The sequence below is a fragment of the Meriones unguiculatus genome, chromosome 17 (genome assembly GCF_030254825.1).
Source record: "Meriones unguiculatus strain TT.TT164.6M chromosome 17, Bangor_MerUng_6.1, whole genome shotgun sequence".
NCBI classification, from domain to species: domain Eukaryota; kingdom Metazoa; phylum Chordata; class Mammalia; order Rodentia; family Muridae; genus Meriones; species Meriones unguiculatus.
Window position 1 is genome coordinate 52,957,280 of NC_083364.1, and position 24,129 is coordinate 52,981,408.

General features: G+C 41.4%; 1 protein-coding gene across 1 annotated transcript; it reads right to left on the reverse strand.

Annotated features, from left to right (window-relative positions):
• Positions 1-281: 281 nt before the first annotated feature.
• On the reverse strand, positions 282-1,271 carry Ccdc54 (coiled-coil domain containing 54). The gene has a single exon (XM_021659138.2). The coding sequence runs from the start codon at positions 1,269-1,271 to the stop codon at positions 282-284; it is 990 nt and encodes a 329-aa protein (XP_021514813.2).
• Between the last annotated feature and the right edge of the window lie 22,858 nt (positions 1,272-24,129).

The following is a 24,129-nucleotide window of genomic DNA, read 5'->3' on the forward strand; positions in this document are numbered from 1 at the left end:
TTTTTTTCTACCACAGCAACTAGATTGATGAGGAAGTTCCCAAATGTTTCACATTTCATTTGACTTCATGAACTGCTTGTGAAGAAGGCAAAAACATTGGTAGGAAATGGATCATAGAAGTCCAGTGTGATGATACAACTCAGTGGTAGTTGTGTGGGAACTTCGTGGACAGCAGGCACACACAGCCACCAAACTGGAGCTCACAGTCAGCGCAAACACATAGGACTGCTTGAGGCCAACGGGCTACATTTATTTCGTACCAAGCCACGCAGAAAATAACTCTAAAGTCGAGTTACTTCCTCTTTTGAGGAACCAAAAAGGTAGTAGATGTAGTTGAAAAGAGAGAGGCAGATGGTGGCTAAGCTCTCGATGGCTCCAGTGACGGCACAGTCTCTCTGGGGTGTGATTTGCGGTTCCTCTGGAAGGATGGGTGGTCTAGACAGAAGCCACTGGATGAATTCCTCTAGCTTGGTGGCACTGAGGAAAAATCTCCAGTTTCCCCCATGCACAAAAGTGAGCTTGATCCATGTGCTGAAGTCAGGGTAAATATAGATACTTGGCCTTGCCTCTTTAAAGTTCACTGATGCGTTTCGGAGGCTATCAGTTTTCTTCAGCGTTATAATTTGAGGAGACACTGTTCTTTTCTTCAGCTGACAAGTGAGCTCCGGGTAACTGGGCACCCTCTCTGGTTCTGCTGAAGAGAGGACGGTGTCTGTAGGGGTGGCTGTGCCCTTCGGGCTCTCAGGTTGTAGGAGCTTCTGGAGCAGTTGTACAATTTCTTTACCCTTTTGTCCCTCCAGAACCTCTAGACAGTGTATGCTGGAGACAGAGTTCTGGCTTTCTAGCTCCGTCACCTTCTTCTTCAGACTGTTGATGTCTTCTTTCATAGAGAGGATTTCTTCGGTGACTGCAGTTTGTCTGTCTTCGCTAATGTTTATTTTGGTTTCTAGGACTTCCATGTGCTTCTGGTAATGGTTGATCTTGTCTTGGGTATTTGATACTGTGCTGACAACGTTAGTCATGTGGTTGAGGAGTTCTGTTTGTCCCGTTTTAATGTCTTGGAGCATTGCTGCTACATTCATTTCTTCATTCAAATTGAGATCACCTTGGTCATAATCATAAGAAGGCACTGTTGGGTAGCTTGTTGAATATGAGTGCTGGATCTTACATTTCTGGTAAGCGGTTTTAAGAGATCGTCTGATCTTGTGAAGATTTGAAGTCCACACATGCCCCGCAGCAGCTTTTACTCTTTTGGTGTGAAATCTGTACATTTTTTTTTTCTCACTGAGATGTAAGACCCAAAGTGCTGGGAAGCATGACAGGAATCCTGGAAGAAGCGATTTATGTGCGATATGGCGTTTCTCTTCCTATTTGCTGGAGTTCTTTGCTGCTTACATCATTGAGTACCAGATTGAGAATATCAAAGGCAGCAACAGGCAGGGTTAAGTGGCTTGCCTCTTCCAAGCAGCCTAACTTCAGAGCTTGGTGAATTAACAGCTCACTGCATGTGATCCTTCCTGTGGTCCTCATCTGATAGTGATGTCACAATGGCCACTAGCTTAGAACACAGACCACTGTAGCATGGCAGGTATCAACATTTTTGTCACAGGATGGATTCTCTTGTAAAAATGATTGAGGAAGCCAGGCCTAGCACTCAGGGAGGTAGAGGCAGTGGATCACTGTGAGTTCAAGGCCAGCCTGGTCTACAAAATAAAAGACTAGGACAGCCAAGGCTACACAGAGAAACCCTATCTTGAAAAACAAAAACAAAAAACAAAACAAAATCAGCCAAACAAAACAGACTGAGGAACACAGAGCTTTTGTTCGTGTGGGTCATACTTATTTGGATCTTATAAATTAACAAAGCAAGTCTTAAGATCTTCCTTAGTTTAAATAAAACTCATCACATGTGGCACAATATATTTTATTTTGTGGAAAATAATTTTTTCTTTTTAAGATAGAGTCTTGTTTGTCTCAGTTTGTTCCAAAACTATGCAGCTGAGGATAACTTAGACTTCTGATCTGCCTGCCACCACCTAAGACTGATCACACTGGTAGCATCTAGTTTATGTGGTACTGGAAGCCAACTCAGCGTTTTGAGAATTCAAGACAAACATCCGACGTCCATACCCTAATTCTACCTGCTACAGATAAAAAAATATAAAAGAAGGGCATATTGCATTACATACATGTAAATAAATGTTTTAAACACCTGGATTAGGATAGGCATGGTAACATACAGTCAGGAGGCAGAGGCAGGAGGGATCTCTGTGAGCTTGTGGCAAGCCTACAATGTACGTATCAAGTTCCAGGACAGCCAGGACTAAACAAACAACCCCCCACCCATAAAAGCTGGTAACCAGCATGGGGAAAGTAGTTAATTAAATTATGCATGTCTTCTAAATATTGATCCATTTTATTGTGCAGTATCAAAATGTCACAGGGTTGGGTCCAGGGCTTGGTGGCACCCATGTAAAAAAGCCAGGCATGGCAATGTCATGACTCCAGGCTAGGGGAACGGTGGATCCTTGAAAGCCTGATAGTCAGCCACCCTAGCCCAAACAGGGAACATCCAGAACAGTGGGATACCCTGTCTCGAGTCTGAGGCAGAGAGTTGTAGAGAATGAAGCGACACCCAGTATCTTCCTCTGCCTCCGCCTGTGTAAGCGTATCTCTTGCACACACACACACACACACACCCCAGATGGACACTCATTACTTTCATTCATGTCACGTCCAGCTTCACTAGAAAAGCCCTTTAGGATTGTGAAACATGGCAAATTCAAATCTTCCAAGATTCGAATTTTAGCTTAAAAGCTTGAAAGTTATCAAGTTTGCCTTTTTTTTTATTTCAAGCACCAGGCTTCTCCTCTCCCTTTTTAGTAAAATAGAATTACCAGATGCCCCAACTATGGATGTCATAATTTGTTGCCAGTTATATGTGTAAATATAAATGCATTTCCTGAGAAAAGGGGCTAGTTCAGTCTGTAACTCAAAATTTCCTCTCCACAACCACCAGACTTTGGAAAGCAGCAGAATGCTTTATCTCTCGCATCATGCATGATATAAATAATTGTTGAGATTTAATAATATTTTTTTTCTGCTTCATCAAGAACATTTTTTTGAGTGAAGTTTTTTTTTCTTATTTTTTTTTTCTCTTTACTTGGGTGGTGGTACAGAATACATTCATTATTGGTCCTTTCTGATTTTACAGCCTTGGTATGACCTGAGGGACAACTAGATTAATCCACTACCACATGTATAAATCCATTTTCAAAATGCAACTCACAAAGGCAAGGAAGTGGTGCCTTTAGTATGATTTTAAAATATCTCTGCTCTCAAGGTTCACCATCTGCCACACTTTGAGAACTATGGCCTCCGAGGGTAAAAGTGGTCTTGGAAATCTAAATCTTTCAGAATACTAAATGATATTTTGTCAATCTGATACATTGAGGTAAAATTTTCATTCTCGAACATATAAGCTTGAACACTTTAGAATCAAAATGGCATGCTACTGGATGCCTACATGTCTCTCGTGCAGCAATCCTTTTCTATTTAAAAACTTAATTAATTATTAAAAAATTAATGTCACTTACACTCTGCGACTAAGTCACTATTTCTCCTATTTGTGCCAAATATCAGGGTCAGTCTTGGCATAGGTTTTGGCATAAACTCTGAACTTAGCCAAAAGTGATTTAAGAATTTTGGCTCACTGAAAGTACCGAGGGTTTTGCTTCACTCTCTGTCTCTGAATTGCTTCTTGGCTAGTTTTGAAATGGCTACTGGCTCCCTTTTCAAACCCTTGCTGGGAGAAGAAAATATTCTCCAGGAAACAGGCTATGATGGGGATGGAGATTGAAGCCAAAGAGATTAGGTTCAGAACGGTCCTATTTACTTTGGCAAAGGCCTTTCTATCCAGGGGCTTCTGTGGGAACAGTGCTCAGTACCTGTGACAATTTCTAGGGCCAGTACAAACATCTGAGAGCAGAGAGGAAAACGAACAAGCTATGGGCTCAGAATACTAAGTGAAAGTTGTAAGACTGAAACAATAAATGTTTAATTAGATGTATCTGAATTGTAATATATCATTAATTGTTAAATTTATTTTATTTTTTTGTCTTGCTTTATTTATTTATTTTAGAGATAGGGTCTCGTGTAGCACTGGCTCTCCCTAAACTGGCTGAGAACTCCTGACTCTACTGCTTCCATTCCGCTAGTGCATTACAGGCATGCACCATCAGGCCCAGCTCTTGGCCTGGATTTCTTTTTTTTTTTAATTTTTAAAAATTTACTCACTTTTTATCTTGTTCACAGCTCCCTGTCTTGTCTACTCCTGGTCCCACCATCCCTCACTCTTCCCCTCTAGCCTCCTTCCTCTAGTACTCAGAAAGGGGAGCCCTCCTCCTCTAACAATTGACTCCAGCCTATCAAGTCTCTTCAGGACTGCTCGAATCCTCTTCCTCAGTTGCTGGGCAAGGCCACCCCTCTTGGGAGAAGTGATTGAGGAACATGCCCCAAAGTCTATGTCAGAGACAGCTTCTGGTCCCCTTACTAGGGTACCTACATGGAGACTAAGCTGCCTACGGGCTACATCTCAGCAGGAGGCCTTTTGAATGGGCAACACAAAGGCTATTAATTGTCAAATTTAATATCATTAACATTGTATACATTTGGAGGAGGAGGTTCAGAGATAATCAGGGATTTTCAACTTAGAGTGATTAAGCAATCACTCCTTCCAGCCTAATAACAACCAGGTCTCACTTGGTGTCTCCCAGACACAGCATATGGGTTACTTGTTTATGTCACAAAATACCTCATAAAAGAGACTTAAAGTGGGGTTATTTTGGCTCAGAGTTTGAAGCTCCCATCAATCACCATGGCCACAGAAGCATGAGGCAGTTGGTCTCATTGCATCAACACTCAGAAAGCAGAGCAATAGAAACATGGTGCTTAGCTTAACACGATCCTCAGCTTGCTTTCTGCTTTTTATTTGATACAGAGCTGCAGCCGGATGGATGGTCCAGCTCACATTTAAGGTGGCCCTTTCCATCTTTATTATCCCAATCTAGAAACTTCCAGACATGCCTAAAGGCTGTGCCCTAGGGGACTCTAGATCCTGTCAAGTTGACGATATCATGGGGTTACAAATATTACCTATTTATGTGAAATTCAGAGAGGTTAGGATACTTCTCAAAGGTGATATAAAACAAAACAAAACAAAACAAAACAAAAAGGGAAGTCAAAGGCTTCACATCTTTGTATGGGAACAACAACATTTTATCTAGATACTTTATTTACCAAGAATGTTTGATGCAGAAATTTGTAAAGATTTTAGAAGCTGGATTATTTCTAATTTCTAAGTAAAAATGAGCAGAACCTAGGAAAGGTAACCAATCTTTAACAAAAAAATATTATGGGTTCTGCTTCATTTTTTTTGAGACATTATCTACATGGTTCCATACAAGCATGCTTAGTTATAGTTGACACATATTAATGTTGCTGAAGGGAGCAGATATGGGGCTTGACAGTTACGGAGAGGCCGTCCTGAGAGGCCCTTACTACGCTGATTTGGTGAAGTAGGAGCAATCAACAGGTTAGAGGAAACTGGAAAGGGAACTTTCCTCTCTCAGGGTTCCTCCAGGGAAACACAGGCAGTTCAGAATAAAGTAGCATGAGCCTAGTGGGAAACCTTCTAACCAAGAATCCTCAACAGTTTTTCCAGGACTGGTGTTTGGAGCCAGTACAGCTGGGATTTAAGGCCATCCTTTTGCTCACTATGGTCGGGCAAGTAACTGCCTTCCTCTGTAAGTGTGCAAACGGAATAATTAATCACACCTATTTTATAGATTTGGAAATTCGAGTGTTCAATGGAAGGGTAACCTTTTGCCCTCCTCTCTTTAACATCTTACTTTCCTTCCTCCAAATGGAAGAGGAAAATGGTGAAGAGTTTGGTTCTGGTAACTCCATTCATTTCTAGTTTCTCTTTCATTCTCTCCTTCACTATGACCATGATGGGTGGTCGTTCTCTCGTTTGTCTTTCATTTTCTTGTTCACTGTGACCATGCTAGCGTGTGCGCTTACACAATACAACAAGCAGACGGAACACTTTGGGTAGAAGGACCTCAGCAGGCAGGCAAACCAGCAGCCTGTCTCCTCACACAGAAGACTCCCCACTTGGTCAGGTAGATGCAGAGATAACCTCTAGAGAGATGTTTCTAGTAATAGATAATATTTATTTCTAGACAAATCGTGTTATTTGGGTATAATGGTTATAACTTAATTACGACAAAGTCATGACAGTCGGTCTGTCTAAAATATATTTACCCTAATTAAGCTTCTTTTTAATGTACGCACATGCAAGAGGGAATGGGATAGTTAGAGACTTTTATTAGCAACTGGGCATTACTGGTAGACTTCATGATGCATCTATAGTAATATATTATTCACGTGGCTTTAGTGGTTACAACTGGAAACATTTATTGGGTCTTTTATTTTGCCCATGAAATTATGTGGCCAGATTTATAAGAGCTTGCTCATTCCATCAGGAAGCTCTTTCAAATGATCAGTATAGCTAACCCTAGGGAATTAGAATATCAATCAAGGAGCTTAAATCTGATGTTTACATAACAAGCCAAGTATTTATGAATGGTCTGACAGTGAAATCATCTATAAAAAAATATAGAGACTGGGAAAGAAATCAGATGTACCACGTCGACTAGAGGGAAGGAGAACAAGTGGAGATGTAATGTCTGTAAGTCAGCAGACTGATACACAGCCTGTAGAAGGAAGTGCTGGGACCCAGCAACACAGGAAAAGCAACCCAGGCCGAGTGACATCCAGGGAAATGAATGTCAGTAAGTGTCACTGACAACACTGTTGAAGCCATATGAAGCCAGAAGCTGAGATCGTAGGGTGAACACATCCAGTGAAAAGGTAGAAGCATAACTGCCATTCACAGGGTATTTGAGCAGAAGGGTTGAGAATGAAGGTTCTCTGTGGCAGCACACATGACTCTCACACAGCAGGCCTCTGGTACCTTCTCAGCAACAGATACACATACGAACGCACACAACTGGTCATTGGTAGTCTTCTCCACTAGTTTACTTTCTCACTGCTGCTAAAGCTGTGTGGACCCTTTCTGGGATGCTCCACTATTTATTACCCTTGCAAACTCCTGCATAGCCTTTATGAGTCATGTAGTCTTCCATGATGCTTTCATTTCCTTCCCATTCAGATTCTCTCTTTCTAGTGCTCCTAACTGGCTCACATATTAGATTCTCATAGCTGGGCGGTCCCATCAGCAAATAAACAGTGAACTCCCTAACAGATGCTTTCAGTCCTACTATGCCTTGGTATCACAAGACCCAAGATACGGTTCCTACTTGTAGTGGTTTGGAGGTTAAGTGTCATTCCCACAAAAAGTTTCATGTGTTAAAGGCTCAGCTTGCCATCTGACAGAATTATGGAAAGCAGTTGGATTATGAGGATTCTGACCTAATCAATGGATGAAACCCTCAAGAGTGATTTGATTTTATTATTTTAAAATTATTCATTCATTTTCGTGTGTATGTGCATGTGTAGCATGTGCCTACGACAGCCATGGGAGGCCAGCAGAGGATATCGGCTCTTTTGGAACTGGAGTTACCCAAGGTTGTGAGACACCATGTGGATTCTGGGAACTGAAGCTTGGTCCTGCGTAAGAGCAGCAAGTGCTTGTAGCTGCTGAGCTGTCTCTCCAGGCTCTGCTAAAAGGTTTATAATCAAGCAGATTATTGGGAGGAGGTGGAAACTGTGGAAGGTAGGGGCTGACTGGAGGCATCACCTGATTTTAGGTCTCTTCATTTGTTTGTCTTTTTGCCTTTTTAGTGGTGTGAGGTGAGTAGTCTTCTCTACCATATATTACCTTGATATTCTGCTTGGTTTCGGGTCCAAACCAAAGGATCCAGTTGACCTTTTGTGTTAGAGTCTCTGAAACCGTGAGTCCAGGTAAAACTTTTCCCCCTTTAAATTGTGTATGCCAGGTGTTTAGTCACAGTGATGCAAAGCTATCTAATATGGTATTTTAAAAATCTTATGTAATGAATGAATGCGTGAATGAATGAATGAATGAATATACTTGTGGCTGATTGTCAAGGGATACTTTTGGTCTCTCTTAGGCCAGTTTCTATGGGTAGTAGGACATATATTGCTGGCCCTATACACAGAATAACTCTTCTCAATTCCTCCAAAGTCATTTAATGATTTCAGCAAAGGGACTTATTAATTCCTTTCCCAAAGGCCAGAAGCAGTTAAGTGGCAGGAGAGGTAAATGGAGACCAGGGAGATGTTGGTAATTATATGTCTGAAAACAGATATGGTGTAGGTAAGAGGCAGAGACAGTAAGAGGCATGGTTAGTGACACAGGCTCTAGAGGTAGCTAAGGTGTGTAGTGGACTCCCTCTGCGCAGCAAATTAAGGCCTCCGGAGAAGCAAAAGCAATCAGTGCATTCTCCCTGCCCCTGTAGGGCTGTGGGGGAATTCATTTGTCCTCTGTGCTCAAGTTCTTATCTCTTTGTTTATGTCATTTTATATTATGAACTCCAAATTTAAAATGAGCTCTCTCTACCTTATCTAAACACACCACTTACCATTTAGTTCCAGAACTCTGGGGCATATTAGTGTTTTATATAATCTCTCCCCACTGTCACCTTTCTCCCGTTCTTCTGTTATGCTTGGTTTTCCCTGGTAATATATTATACGAGGCTGTTCGGTAATTCTCAACTTCATCTCTTGGTTTCCCTTTTCAAACATTACCTTTACACCTCTGCTCCCTTTATCTTATGATTGACACTCCTCTTGCACGGTTTTCTAAATCACGATGTGCAGAATTGATGGAGTCATAAAAATAAATGGCTGGAAAGGGAGAGAGGAAGCGAAAGAGCTGTGCTTTGCTTAACCTCTCACCTCTCCAACAACGGAGCTGGTGAGTAAATGCAGTGCACCCATCTAGTTAGACACTTTAGTTTTTCCGGTTTTTAATCATTTAGCAGACGTTTTTGGGGGAGGGGACATTATTTGATGAATACAGTAGTGTCATCTTTCTGTTTCATTTCTTGATTGCACTGTATAAAAAAGGAAGAAAGTTTCAGAACACGTAGCAATCACATAGGGGACTGTAAACAAATCCAGAAATCATAAAGTAGAAAAATTAGGCACCTTTCCATTTCTTAATTATAAATAATGTGGGTCTCATTATCTGGGCATGTTAATATGTTATGATAGCCTTAATTTTTAGAAGAAACTGTGATGGGTTTTCATGCATCATGTTTTATAGTATGTTGGATTACAAAATCCAGGGAGGTAGCTTTTTTCATATTTTAAAGTTTGAAAGATTATAACGTGAAACATCGTATTTTTTTCTTGATAGTTCCCACAAATTATTATTTATTCCCACAAATTATCGTGGCATTTTATTTCTAAGGGAATTGGCACCAGTGTCTCTGTGAAGTAAACAAGTGTTTATCACTAGATCCTAGTTTTTGTTTTTCTATTCATATACTCTGTTCTAGGCACTAGTGAGCACCACTAATGCACAGGCAGACATTGATGAGGCTCATAAGGATTAGCTTTCAAACATCTATTACATCTAATTTTTAAATTCATACCTTGCCTTTTCCTGAAGAACCAGAAAACTAGCTTCATGTTATTTTTCTGCAGTGTTTTTCTTCAATTGTTTGATATTAGAATAATTTTCTTTCTTTGTTTAAAGCTACCTGCATTTCTGTTCCTGTATGGGCTTAGATTGCACAGAGCTATTTAACTTTCTAAATGTATTCTTTCTCCTTACTCTGATTACATACAGAATAAGTCGCACCCAAAGGCAATAATAAAATGAAGTTTTTTTTCCCTCTTCTCCCATCTTTAATTTTGAACCAAGGATTTTACAACTGAGATCCGAGAGAGGAAGTATTTATTCACTATTTTAAATATTTATTAAAATCTGCTTCCTTGAGAATGTGTATTGCCACTGGAGATATTTCTAGTACACCAAAAGACAACTAGAATATAAGAAAGTATTTGTATGCACAGATGTAGTCCATGGCAGCTTAGTGTCCAAGTGGGTTACATAGTAATGGGAAGAGGGACTGTCTCTGACATAATCTGATTGGCCTGTTCTTTGATCACCTCCCCCTGAGGGGAGAGCAGCGTTACCAGGCCACAGAAGATGACAGTGCAGCCATTCCTGATGTGATCTGATAGACTAAGATCAGACGGAAGGAGAGGAGGACCTCCCCTATCAGTGGACTTGGGGAGGAGCATGCGTGAAGAAGGGGGAGAGAGGATGGGACTGGGAGGGGAGAAAAGAGGGCCATATGGGGGGGATACAAAGAGAATAAACTGTAATTAATAAAAATAAATAAATTAAAAAAAGAAAGTATTTGTAGATGCCTAATTCTAAGATTGAGGGTTTTTGTTTTACGGGTCCATCTCTTCTTGGAAATTTGAATTTCTTACTGACTGTCTGGAAGTATTTTTAGTATCAAACAATAGACATGTAGATCAACAAGCAGTTCTGTTAAGCATATATTTCAATAATTTTGGCATTGATCATCATGGTTCTACATTGCAACTGGTTCTACATTGTGCATATAACTGCAACTCATTTTAGTGCAGTTCCTGAGCTTCTCCTTCACGATATGTAGGAAAGCCATGCAAAGCTACTGAAACTCTTGGTCATTTTATATCTCAAAATAAGCCTCTGTCAGACTTTATGTTTTGCCATTGTTATAGCAATTAAAAAAAAATCAAACACAGCTGAGGATGGGGGCTGAGAGATGACTCAGTAGGTACAAGTACTTGCTATTCAAGCATGAAGACCTGAGGAGGCACATACTCAAAAAGCATGGCATGACCACCCATGACATTTACTTTAGCACTGGGCTGGGTGGCAGTGGACAGGAGACAAGACAGGAGAATGGTTGGGGCAAAATTGGCTTCCAGCTTGGCCAAAAAATGGTGGGCTGTAGGCTCAGTGAGACTCTCTGTCATGGAAATAAAATAGTGTGATAGAGGAGCCTCCACACATACACATATATACTCATACATACCCTCACCAAAACCAACCAACCAACCAACCAACCAACCAACCAACCAACCAACCAACCAAACAAACAAACAAACAAACCAACCATAAAAGACCCTTATTCCTGGAATTCCATTTCTTGTTAAAAATTAGAGTAGTTTCTGACAGGAACTCAATGGCAGGCTTTTTGACCTCCCCACCCCCCAAGGGAGGAGCAGTCCTGTTAGGCCACAGAGGAGGAATTTGCAACCAGTCCTGAAGATACCAGATAAAACAGGGCCAGATGAAAGGGGAGGAGGTCCTCCCCAATCAGTGGACTTGGAAAGGGGCAGGGAGGAGATGAGGGAGGGAGGGAGGGTTTGGGAGGGAATGAGGGAGTGGGATACAGCTGGGATACAGAGTTAATAAAATGTAACTAATAATAAAAAAATTAGAGTAGAAATAAAAGAACTGTGCAGGCTTGTTGTAATTCTTGTGAAAGTGATGCAATCACTTAAACCGAATAACACAGAGGATCTTGAGCGTGGAGAATCCCATGGAAACTTTGCATGCTTTGCCCGAAAACAGCACACATTTAGACTAGCACAGGATTTCAGAGTAGTTTCTAGACCTTTTCCAGACCCACCTCCTAAACCATCTATAGAACCATAGTTTATTCCCAGGGTAAAATCTGACAGTAAAGAAGGGAAGGCAAGGATCAATTGGGATCCACAGCTCATTTATAAGTTTTTGCTCTGAATGGGAGATTTTAGATGTTTTGGTTCGAGTACTTAGAAATATGTGGAGTGCAAAGACAATTTGGGGAGTCCAAATAGTGGCAGTGCTATGGAAATCAGTGGCTTGGGAATGGTGTCAGTTGAAAGAATCCTGAGCGGCGAAGATCTGGACAGCTGCTGTTACCACTGAGCCTTCTAGGCACTGTGGACTGTGAAGTCAAGAGCTGTTCTGTGTGCCCTTCTCTTTGCCATGCAAGCTACCAGCATTTAGACTGTCAAGACATAGTTTAATGTCTTGTGTCTCGTTTCTAGTAAAAGCCTGAGGCAAGGGAAGTGGCAAAAACTCAGGAGTTTGTTGAAAGCGTCTGATGGAAAGCAACCGGATTGCCTGTTGGAAGGTGGTATAGGTGTCTTTGGTGATGAGTTGGGAATCCATTGTTTCTATAATAGCCATGTAGGGGTCTGTAGGAGCCGGAAAATTACATATCCTGATTTTATTGCTAAGCTGCCAATAACTGAGAAGCAAAATAAGTGATATGACCAGTGTTTTATATGCATACACTGCAGGAATAGAACTTAACAGCAGTGGTTTCAAATCTTCTAAGTTAACCCTTAGACCTGAATCTTACCCAGCCGTGGGATCTGACATTTTCACCATGGCTCCTCCAGCTGGCACACTTCACCCCAGCCCTGAACCCAATTACCCATCATGGGGAGGGTGATCGAGCCTCTGTGGGGTAAGCAGCTAAGTTATTTTTAATTTTGACTTTTTTTCTGTACACTTTCAGTCCCATTGTTATCATGAGACACAGCATCTGTTACCTTCCCTCATCCCTTCCTGCCTTCACAAGTAACCTCTCCACTTGCCTTGTCCCCGCTTTGGTATAGTGAGTCAGCTACGGCTTGCCTTCTTTATGAGATGTAAATAGAACCATTGGCTATTAACGTAGTTAACTCTGAAAGTTGTCTTTTTCCTCTCTATGTCATTTATATATCTATACACATGTTTGTTTATGTTACATACATAGAATGAGAGGCTGGGGAATGTTGCCCTTTTAAAACCTTGATTTTACCTACAGCAGGACTATGTCTTTTTATTTCTTATTTCCTACTGGTTGCTGAGAATAAGATGATCAGGTCAGTAAAGTGCCTGAAATCAAATGTAGAAAAAGGTGTGTGTGTGTGTGTGTGTGTGTGTGTGTGTAAAAGAGAGAGACAGAGTCGTAGAGAGACAAAGAGACCGAGAGAGAAAGAGAGGGGTGGGGCATGGTGATATCTCCTTTCTGGATTTTGTGTTTCCAAAAGAAGGGACAAGAATCAACATTATCACTTTCTCCATCCTCTCAAAGGAGGCTCTTCCTTCCTTTGCTGTGGAGTTTGGGACTTGAAGCTTGGCCTCTATATCTCATCTTTTTCCAATTTTTTTTTCAGTCCCTGGAATCCTCCTGCCTGCCTGTGCATGTTGTTCTGCAGGAATAGAATAATAGAATGAGTTTTATGCCTGGAGGGCGGTGTGGGATGGGGCTGAAGTCTGGGATTCGGTTTTGAGATAGGGCATTAGAAACATTGCGGTGGCCACACATGTAGGGCTCACCCAACACACAAGTGACATTTGGATCTACGATCTGCTGTGTGTTAAATGTCTCATATGGCCAACAGCAGAGGCTGGTTATCAGTCATTGTAAATTTGGATGGTATGACTTAGCTTTGGACTTTGGAGAAAACCCAAGTAAAGCCTAATTACTGTGAATTTTAATGAGAGGAATCTAATGTTATAGCAGCAATAAAGGTCTTTTAAGGGAAAACTCTTATTTTTGGGGGAGGGTCATTCTTTGGCCTGGGTGGAAACCTAACATTCCAGTTGGACTGGGTCAATCATGTGGCTCAGGGACCAGCCCTAGAAAGGAGGAATAATTAACCCTTGGATGAGAGAATGTATTTCTTTCTTCCCAGAATTCCCAGTCCTGTCACAACCACTCACACGGCTGTGGCCGGCAGCTTTGTATGCTGTCTGCTTTTCTGCATTACTCAGAATGGTGTGACCTCCTGTTTCTCCTTTCACTCTTCTTTCTGAGTGTGCTTTCCCACACTTCGGATCTTCCTCTTTATCTGAAGTCTCCCCACCAAGTGGTTGCTTGTCTGCCATGTCACTGACCTCCATGTCAGTTTATCTCAAACAGCATGGGTTTTGCTCTTATCTATTTTACCCTTGTAAGCAGCTGCCAAGGTTTACAGCTTGTGGGACTTTTATTTAAAATTTAATAAAAATTGTCCTCAAGCTGCCATTTGAATTTGTCCTTAAATTCTTTTATTAAGCAGACAAGGAACCGGAAGAAGGGACTTGCCCTCCTCATTAACATGCTGTAACTCCAGTGGGATTCCCTAAAATCATCAGCAACATTATATGTGTTTCTCTTTGAATTTTTGTTTTTAGCCACAGGGTTCATAATTCATATTTGATTACCTTGCTTTTTCTTTTTTCCACAAACACGCACAAAACCGTTATACTCACCTGCTTTTTAAAGAGCACAGTGGACAGTAAATTGCCAGTCCTGGGTGCTTCCACTGGTTTTGTAAAAATTTCCGTCTTATTATTTTATCTTTATATAAGATAAAGTATGAGAAGAGAATGGTGGTACTTTCCAAAACTGTTGTCAGGGATTGAATTATCCAAGAAAATAATATCGCAGAAATAATTCAGCACCTGATTGACCATACGCATTTGATAAACGTTTGTTTAATTAATGCCTGCAGTGTGCTGCGGGGGGAGGGCGTACATAGGAGAGAGTTCTATATATTCCAGTGAATTTAGTAACCTAACATTCCCCCGTCCAAGACAGAACATTTGAAAGGGCAAGAGACAGAAACAGGTCTGCTCCCAGGGACCTCATTTTTTTTTCCTTACTTGTATTTTTTCCCCTAAATTTCTCTTTTTAATTTCACCGCAGTCAGTGGTGTTGATCCAGCAAGGGCTGGTTCTGATGTTTCAATGTGACGGGCTTTCCTTTTAACAGTGTTGATAGTGCATTAAGAAAGAAGGTGAGCCAGAAGTCAGCTGCCAGCTGGGCCTCTGGGTGGCACTCCCTCTCTCCTGTGAAACCAACTGACCCCGTTCAAAAAGGGAGCAACTCGAATGGGAGCTTGGAAGCTGGATCACACTGCCAGACTAGCCTAAATGGAGTTTGTGGGACAAAAGGAGAGTGGCAGAAATGTGTGACAACTATCTCAAAATTTTCTCTTCTGCCTATGCCGGAGATAAAACGAGCATTCAGCAACTTCCCTTAACTCCCTCAGTGTTTCCATGGATTTGCCAAATCTTTTGTGTTTATGTGAGTGGGTGCAAACCATGGGATTGGAGGTCAGAGGATGGACATTGAAGGTCATGGTCTGATTTTATAGTAGCTCCACTGTAGATGATTTTGTTGGTTCTTCCTGGCCATGAACTCTGGAAGAAAGCAACCTAAACTCATTTATGGTAATTCTCTTTTTCTAACAGTCTAAAATCCTTCCCAGAACCCAATGGGGCCAATGATCTGCTACAAGGGTTAAATTCGAGAACAATTAATCTTCTCTCTGTTCCCATTTTCTCCCTCTCTCTTCCTTTTTTTCTATTGCATTACTTATGGCACATAGGGGAGATGGTCCTTCCCTGGGCAATGTCAGGATGTTGTATCTTCTCTAATTCAAATGTGACACTCTTCAGTCTAGCTGCTGAAATGATATCTGCTCCATCATTAACTCTGGAAGGAATCAATACCCCTTGTAGAGGAATTTTTTAAATTAATATATTTCTTTTAATTCACTTTACATCCTAGTTGTAGTCCCATCCCTTCTCCTCTTCCAGTCCCAACTGTTCTCCCTCTCCCTTGCCTGTTCCTCAGAGAAGGGGAGCTCCCTTTCCCATACACCACAGATCATCAAGTTGCATCAGGACTGAGCATGTCCTCTTCCCCTGTGGCCTGGCAAGGCAGTCCCACCAGGGGAAAGTGATCAAACAGCTCGCAAGTGAGTCCATGTCAGATGCAGTCCGTACTTCCCGTACTAGAGGACTCACTTGAAGCCTAAGCTGTCCATCTGCTACATCTTTGAAGGGGGCCTAGGTCCAGTTCATGCATGTTCCTTAGTTGATGCTTCAGTCTCAGCAAGCTCCTCTGGGCCCTATTGGTCTTCTTGTGGAGCTCCTATCATCTTCAGGTCCTCTCATTTTCCACAAGAATCCCTAAGCATAACCAATGTTTGAATGTGAGTCTTAGCATCTGTTTGGGGTGCTGTCAGGCTCCTTTTTGCAAGCTTAGCAAAGTATCAAAATATCGTTCATAGTGTCAGGGGTTGGCACTCTCCCATGGGGTGGCTCTTTGGTTGAGCCAGGCATTGGTTGGACATTCCTTTAATCTCTACTCTATCTGCTCTATCTTTATCCCTACACATCTTGTAGGCAGGGCAATTTTGGAGTTGAGGTTTTTGTGGGTGGGTTGGAGTTTCCCTCCTCTACTAGGAGGCTAGTCTAGTTAGAAGGTGTCCTCTTCAGTCTCTATGGCCTCTTCTACTAGAAGTCACTGCTTGAATCCCTCTCATATCCTCCCAGGGGCCTACCCTGACTTAGGTCTTCTGCTTATCACAGAGATACCCCCATCCTCCATTTCTCTTTTCTCTACAGGCCTTCTGTTCTCTTGTCCTTGTTCTCCCCAGGTCTGATCTCCACCTTCTTAAGTCTCTGCCCTCCTCTTTGTAGAGGAATTTTAACCCAGCAACATGACTGCTCTGGCAAGGGAGCAAGTACAAAGACCTTCTAGGTCCATGTGATCTGGCTAGAATGCAGACATGCCCTTAGTACATACCTTTAATCCCAAACAATGAAAGTGAGATTGGTTTATAGGAGGAAGCAGGCATGTTTGAAAATGATGTCTAATTGAAGGGTATACAAATTGACAGTTTGACAAAATGAGTCAGAGATAGGATGTACCTAAATCTCAAAAAGGAAAGAAGCTACTTGAGAGAGAGAGAGAGAGAGAGAGAGAGAGAGAGAGAGAGAGAGAGAGAGAAAGAGAGAGAGAAAGCAAGAGAGAGAGAGCAAAAGAGTTCATGGAAACAGGGCAGTAGAGTTTGGAAGTACAGTACAGTTCAGTTGAGTACAGTTTAGTTTGTGCAGTTTTTCTAAGCAGATGAATTTGGTGAGAAGTCAACAGAAGCCAGTTTGAATTAGTCAGCTTGGAGAGGAGTTTTGAGTCAGAACAGTTGAGTTGAACCAGCCATCCAGAGTTCACAAAGAACTAGAAAGGGAGAGCTTTTTCAGAAGTTAAGTCTCAGAGGTGGAAAACATTCAAGGCCTAGGTTAGCAGATGGAGGCTGGGAACTGAAATCTTCAAGGTCTGAGCTTACAGAAGATAGGACTGTGTGAAGGCTAGAAGCTTCCAAGCCTAGGGATAGTTAAACAGAGATAGAAGTGCTTTTAGCTCAGCCCAAGCCATGTACTCATAAAGCTTAGGTATGGCTCTCACCTCATCCTCTCATCTGAGTATATAAAAGCAACATTTACAACTGTGAAAGATAGAAAGTAGAGGAACTTCCTGGGCAGAGAAGTGTACAAATCCGAGGGAATCTCAGACTCTGGAGCAAAGATGCTCCAAGTCCTCCTAACTGAATTGTTATGCCATTTTGCTGTGGGATTTTATGACCATCTTCAGAAATATGAGGGCCCTTGACTAGGTGATATCTTATTTCCAATTCCAGTGTTAAAGAAGGCATGCCTTATTTTCCAAAGGTAGATTTGACTTCTAGATTTCTAAAGTTGAAAACGTCCCTCATTTATTAAATATCAAAATTTTGTTATATACCACTTTCATAATGTAAATCAATTTTGTTTTTTATTTTATTAATTAAGTTATTTAATCAGTTTATAGCCTGATAGTAGCCCCCTTCCTTCTATCCTCCCAGTCCCACATTCACACCTACCCTCTTCTCAGAGAAGGGAAGGCTATAAACCAATTTTATGTGCTTATTAAGCTTGAAGTTTTTTTTTTAAAAAACTCTATTATTATATAATATTTGGCTATTAACAGTTTAAACTAAATATCCCCTTTTTAATTGTGAATTATCATATGGCAAGCAAAATCATGGAGGAGTTAAGGTCTGTTCATTTATTAAGGTATGTTTAAGTTCCTGGAAATGTACAAGGAATCTGACTGCAGACAAATTCCCACATCTCCTGAGTCCAAGATGTCCATTTGGATTTCTCTTGCTATAGCTTGCATGTTAGCATTGTGCCAACAAGCTAATTAAAGACACACACTTGTCTTAATAAAGCTAGAAATAACTGTATGAGGGCTAGGGTTGCTATAGCTCAGTTGGTAGACTGCGTGTCTAGCACATACAATGATCTGGATTCAGTCTCCAGAACTGTACAAACTGGGTGCCATGGTGCATGCCTGTAATCCTAGCACTCTGGAGTTGGAGACAGGAGGATCAGACGTTCAAGCTCATCTTTATGCATTGAATTCAAGGTTAGTCTGGGCTACCTGAGATACTGTTTCCAACAAACAAGCATACATATACACATACATACAAACAAGCAAGCAAACAACACTAAGATTCCAACACAAAGGTGGTAAATGGCATCTTAGATATCCAACAATTCACAAAATACATATGAGTTTGAAACTAGTTCTCCAGCCAAGGAGATGGCTCATGGTTAAAAGCTCTTGCCTTGAATGCCTGATGACTTTTTGAATGTGATCATTTCATTTGAACTTGTCTTTTGAATTCTTGAGTTTTGATATCTATAACCCATGGTGAAGCAGCAGAAAAACAGCTCTCAAAGTTGTCCCTCTGACCTCTACAGATACATCATGGCATGCCACACCCCAGTAATAATAATAACATGATACATAAATTCAAAAAATAATAGCCTTTTCCCAAAAGATTAACTTTCTATTCTCCTATAAATGTATTATACATGTTAATTGGTATTCTTTTTCAGAATATTTTTATTTTTATAAGTGTTTCGTTTGCACGTGTTTACACATACATATCATTTGCATGGTTTGAGGCTCTGGAGGCCAGAAGAGGGTTTTGCATCCCCTGGAATAGAAGCTATAGACAGGTGTAAGCTGACACATGAGTGCTGGGATTTTAACTTGGATCAAGAGGAGATCAAGGGCTCTCAATGGCTGAGGCACCTCTCCAGCACTGAACCTGTCTTCTTCAGTGAGGGTTCTATGAATGTATTATATCTTAACAATCATTCATTTAGCATGCAAAGCTATATGATGCAATTTTTTTTTTTTATCAAGAAAAATTTCAATTTGGGCCTAACTGGAACAGAACAGACCTAGATGTGTTTCGAGAATCTGGGCGGGTACAGGATATTCCTAAAGAAGAGAGAAAGCTTTGTTCTTCTTCGCACCTAACCCAGATGCATCAGCAATGCAGTTTGGGAAGCAGCACTGAGGCAGAGCCAGGGAGTAGACTCAGTAAACTGAGTCAGTTCACTGGGACTAACACCCATGAAACGTATTGAGCATATAGAGCAGAGAAAGCCCACAGAGCTGACAAAGTTTCGCCCAACATTCTAGGGAGCCCTGAAACAATTTGTTCCATGGGAACCAAGGAGAGCAAGGGTGTTGAACTCAGTCATAAATAGTAATTCTTTTCACATAGTAGGGAGATACCCTCTCCCTACTAATGCAACTGATGGACTTTAGGTCATAGAGAGTTCAGTTGTCCTATTGGCAGGCAGGAAACTCAAGCTTTTGTTGCCTGAGGAGTATAAGAAGCAACATTACTGTCGCAAACATGAGAGCTTTTATGGGCTTCTCTTGATGGTGGCAGAGGCAAATTGGGCCACAGCCTGAAAACACTGAGAAAAATCGCAGTTGGGAACTTTGAAGATACTTGTTCAGAACTTGTAATAATAATCAGGCAGAGACACAGTGAGACTTTTGCACGGAACTGTCTCATGGAGGGAAGGGAAGAACTTTGGGATGGAATCATTAGTATCACCAGTTCTTAAATGGGATCAGTGTCTACAGTGTTTCTCACAAGGTATGTGATGTATAAACAACTCTATCCCATGGTTCTGTTCATCCTAATGGTGGTTAGAGGTAAATCTATTCTTATTTTTCTACCTTTACTTTCTTTCCAGCTAAAGACTCAACTTACAGACTGGTGAAGCAAATACTTTCACTTAGGCTAAAACAAGTTTGAGCATTAGTAAAAGAATGTCCATCGTCTCAATGCTTGGCTCCACACTGCTTCTTTCTTAAGACCGATTCATTCCAGATCACAGGTTTTCATTTTTGTTTCTTTCCTCTTTCAGCTCCTACATAGAAGTCTCAGGATCTAGCCATGACAAAATTGGCTCTAGACATTCATTCAGTCCACAGGAAGTGATCATGAGAAGCCTGTTTCAGGAAATTCTGAATCAGTGTGTCTTGACTTTTGTGCAAGGCAGTTATGAGCAACATAATCCATGCATCTGTGATACGGAGGCTGTCATAGTTATCGCTACTATTGCTGTATCAAAGCAACATGACCAAAAGCGACTTAGGGAGAAAAGGGTTTATTTGGCTTACATAGCATAGTCTATTTTTTTAAAAAATATATATATTACAGTTTTATACACACACACATACACACACACACACACACACACACACACACCTGCGATGAAGCATGCAAATAGAAGAGACTGGCTTAAGGGGAAACCAACTCACTCTTTTGTGGGTTGGGATTTAACTCAGGTCGTCAGTCTTGGCAGCAGACCCATTTGTCCTGTGAGCCATCTTGCGGGTCCATTTCACACTTTAAAAACTGCAGAATCCAGGGCGGTAGTGGCACACCCTTTAATCCCAGCATTTGGGAGACAGACACAGGTTCTCTGAGCTCGAGGCCAGTATGTGCGCTTTGGATTGTCCTGAGTTAAGTGTATGAGCACTAACATTGTGTGAAAATTACGTTAAGAATCACGTCGGTACTAAGGTCCGGGTTGAAGTGTCCCCAAGCAGTGCAGAGAATGTTGTGTTCAGTTTACACAAGATAAGTTTCCATCTGGACCAAGCCCCAGCAGCCCAGATGCTCGGGGAACTGTGTGCTGCCTGGGCTGGAGGGGGTTTCCGGTTACACTCACTCGGAACTGTGCTCTGCCGCTTTTCCAGCCGCGAGAGCCCGGGCCAATCTCTTAATCCCTTTTATCTAGAAAATGGAATTTTAAAAGTGCTGACCCTCTGGGGTTTTTTGTGAACACTAAATAAGATATTTAAGGAATTCGACACGGTGCCTGATCCATATAGTAGTCAGAAATCAATACATGTAATCTATTATTTTTGCTAGGGTGGATTAGGAAAGACACGGAAAAGTCCATACCCTTTCCGCTAGCAACACGGCAGCAATCTTTTCACTTTGATGTTTTCAGATACCTCTTCGTGCTCAGTGTCTATGCACTTGATCTATGCCGTGTCTTACAAGAGGCTGTGATCCCCTCAGCTTTCTGCATGTTGTAATGCTTGCCTTTACTTGAGGGCAGAAACCTCCTCTGGCACTTTTTTTTTTTTGCTGAGCCAGTACAGTACTTGCTACTACTTAAAACAACCAGTAAATTCCTATTTAAGCATCACATTAAAATACTATTTTAAAATTAAAATTGTATTAAATATTAAGACGCAAATAACTTCCAAAGGTGATTATGAATATAGAGGTCCTGTGTGATTTGAAGTGTGACAGATAGTCTAGCTGGCAAAATACCTGGATAGCTGCATTGTCTAAATGAGACATACTTTTAAAGCTTTTCTTATTCTAAATATTAACTATGTCAGCATAAACTTCATCCATCTGTTGTGAGACTGGGTCGAACAGTGTAGCCCGGAGTGACTCTGAGCCCACTACATAGCTATAACTTGAAATACTGAATCTCCTGCCTCTCCCTCCTGAAGTGCTGGAATGACAGCCATTACCCTCATCCCTTTGTTTGTTTGTTTTGAGAAGAAGGTCTTACTATGTAGTATCCAGGTCTCCTACTCTTGAACTCATGATCTCTTCCCCACTTTTATTCAAAGTAGACTTTTTTCATACAATTATGGCTCCCCTCAGTCCTCCCACTTCTTCCTAATATCCCCTTCCATATGGCCTCACACCCTTTCTGCCAAATCACTAGAAGGCTAACAGGCATATAAGGAATAATAATTAAAAAAATACAGCAAAATAAAAACAAAAACAAATCACAAAACAATCAAAGAAGAAAAAAGAACCAAAGATAAAGCTCAAGAAATGCATATAGATCCAGAGACATTCTCGTCCGCACACACAGGGATACCATTAAAAAACAACAAAACTGGAAGCCATAATACAGACACAAAGGACCTGTAAGATGAAAAAAGAAAGAATATTGAGAGATAAAGAACCTCCAAAGATGCTGTTGAGTTTGTTTTGTGTTGGCTGTCTACTGCTTGGAATGTAGCCTACCCTTGAGAGTAGTTTGTTCCCCCAGTGAGATTCCCTTGGAGAAAATTAATTAGCAGGCGGCTATCGGTGGAGATAGCTTCTGGGGTAAGGATAGGGGCACGTGTCTACTTTTCCTGTCAGCTCCTGGACTGCATCAGGTGCAGGCCTGTGCAGGTCCTGTGCATGCTGCCACAGTGTAAATTCTCACGTGTGCCAGCCCCGTTGTACCTGGAAGGCCTTCTTGATCCCTTAGAGTGTTCTCCATCCCCTCTCACTCCTTCCCCCTCCTCTTCTGAATAGTCTCCTGAGCCCTGAGAGGAGGGATCTGATGGAGACAACTTCATGTTCCCTCAGAACCCAGAGGTCTATTTTGGAACTTGGCTGAAGGATGACCTTTCAGAGAACCATTCTTGCTGGGGGGGTGGGGAAGGTAAGGAAGAGATGACCACTAGACTTCCCATATCCTGAACATGTTAGAGACGCAAGGTATCACCAAGCCCCGTGATCAAATGAGGCAGGTACTAATATCTCAGCAGGGATGTGGGAGGCCAGGGAGGAACCCATCGGGCTGCGCTCTTGGCAGAGAGTTGAAATGGTACTGACGCCCTGAGTCAGTCTCTTGGGATTTTATAGTTTTAACCTCTGCGCACTTCACAGTTTACTCATGGTCTTGACACAGTAGTACTGTCTTCATAGTGAAAACCTGAATGGCTAGTCAGAAGGAAGCTGCTTGGAACAATGCTCCTGGAATGCTGGGTACCTCCCACTTGTCTTCTTACACATACCAGCTCTTTGGCTACATTTCAGTCTTGAAAAGAAACAGAATGATTTGCTTCAATTTAAAAATGTCATAATTAGTTCCATAGGTTTTAGTCAGGATTTCTGCCCTTCTTTTTCATTCAGCACCCACTGAATACTCCATTCACACTGGGTCCGCAGGTGAGGTTTGGAGGCTGTTCTAAAGCTGATGAATACGAGCCCTGGGATGGCTGCCATTGTGTAAATCAATCCCCCTCTCTTCTCTCTCCCCAGAACTTTGTTTAAATAAATGGCTGCTGTGGCAACCTAATCATCCCACTATGAGAATGTCATGTACTGACTCAGTCAATTTGAGAATGAGAGTGTCCTGACTCACTGGAGGCTCCTTAGTCATCAATAAAACTACTAGAACATAATGAAAGAAGAGAGAGAGATTAATTATTTTATTTATCTTGAAAAACTTTTTAAATACATGCAATTTCCAGTGGTAGAAGTATGTGGTTTTATCCACTAATAGTTTTTTTCCTAAGAGGAGTTTAACCTTTAACTTGTGTTAAACATTTCAAGTATGTTACCTTAAGAAAAAAAGCTCACAAGAGGGTAAATTATAATTAATACCACAGGGACTTTTTCTTTTGTACTTGCCATAAAACAAGATTATGCATAAATCCTGCAGTAGGAAGTCTTTCCTTGGTCTCTAGGTTCATGGGGAGAAAGAAAATTCTATAGCAATCCAATCTGTTAAAAAAGAAAACATAAACCAAATTCTCTGACGTATACTAGAGCCATGGGCAGTGGACAGGGCTACCATGACTGTACAGCCAATGTCAGAGAGCCATAACATTCATCAAGTTTGAGTTAACTATCCAAGATTTTTGGGTTAAGCTGAGATCTTGAAAGAGACTAGGCAAGGTCAGAAGTACTAGTTGAGAATGAGAAGAAACAAATTTAATCTTTTTCTGCTTGATGGTGTGTTCAGTTTAGGCCCCATTTCCCCCCAAAACTTTGGAGACGAGGGCTTACCAAGAGAGACAGGAAGTGCTAGAGTCCCCGTGCCTTAGATGATTTCCCTGAAGAGCTGACTGTAGAGGATATCTTGTATTATCTGGAGACTCCTACTTCAGCTGGCTCTAGCAGAGAGGACAACAGGGGTGAAGC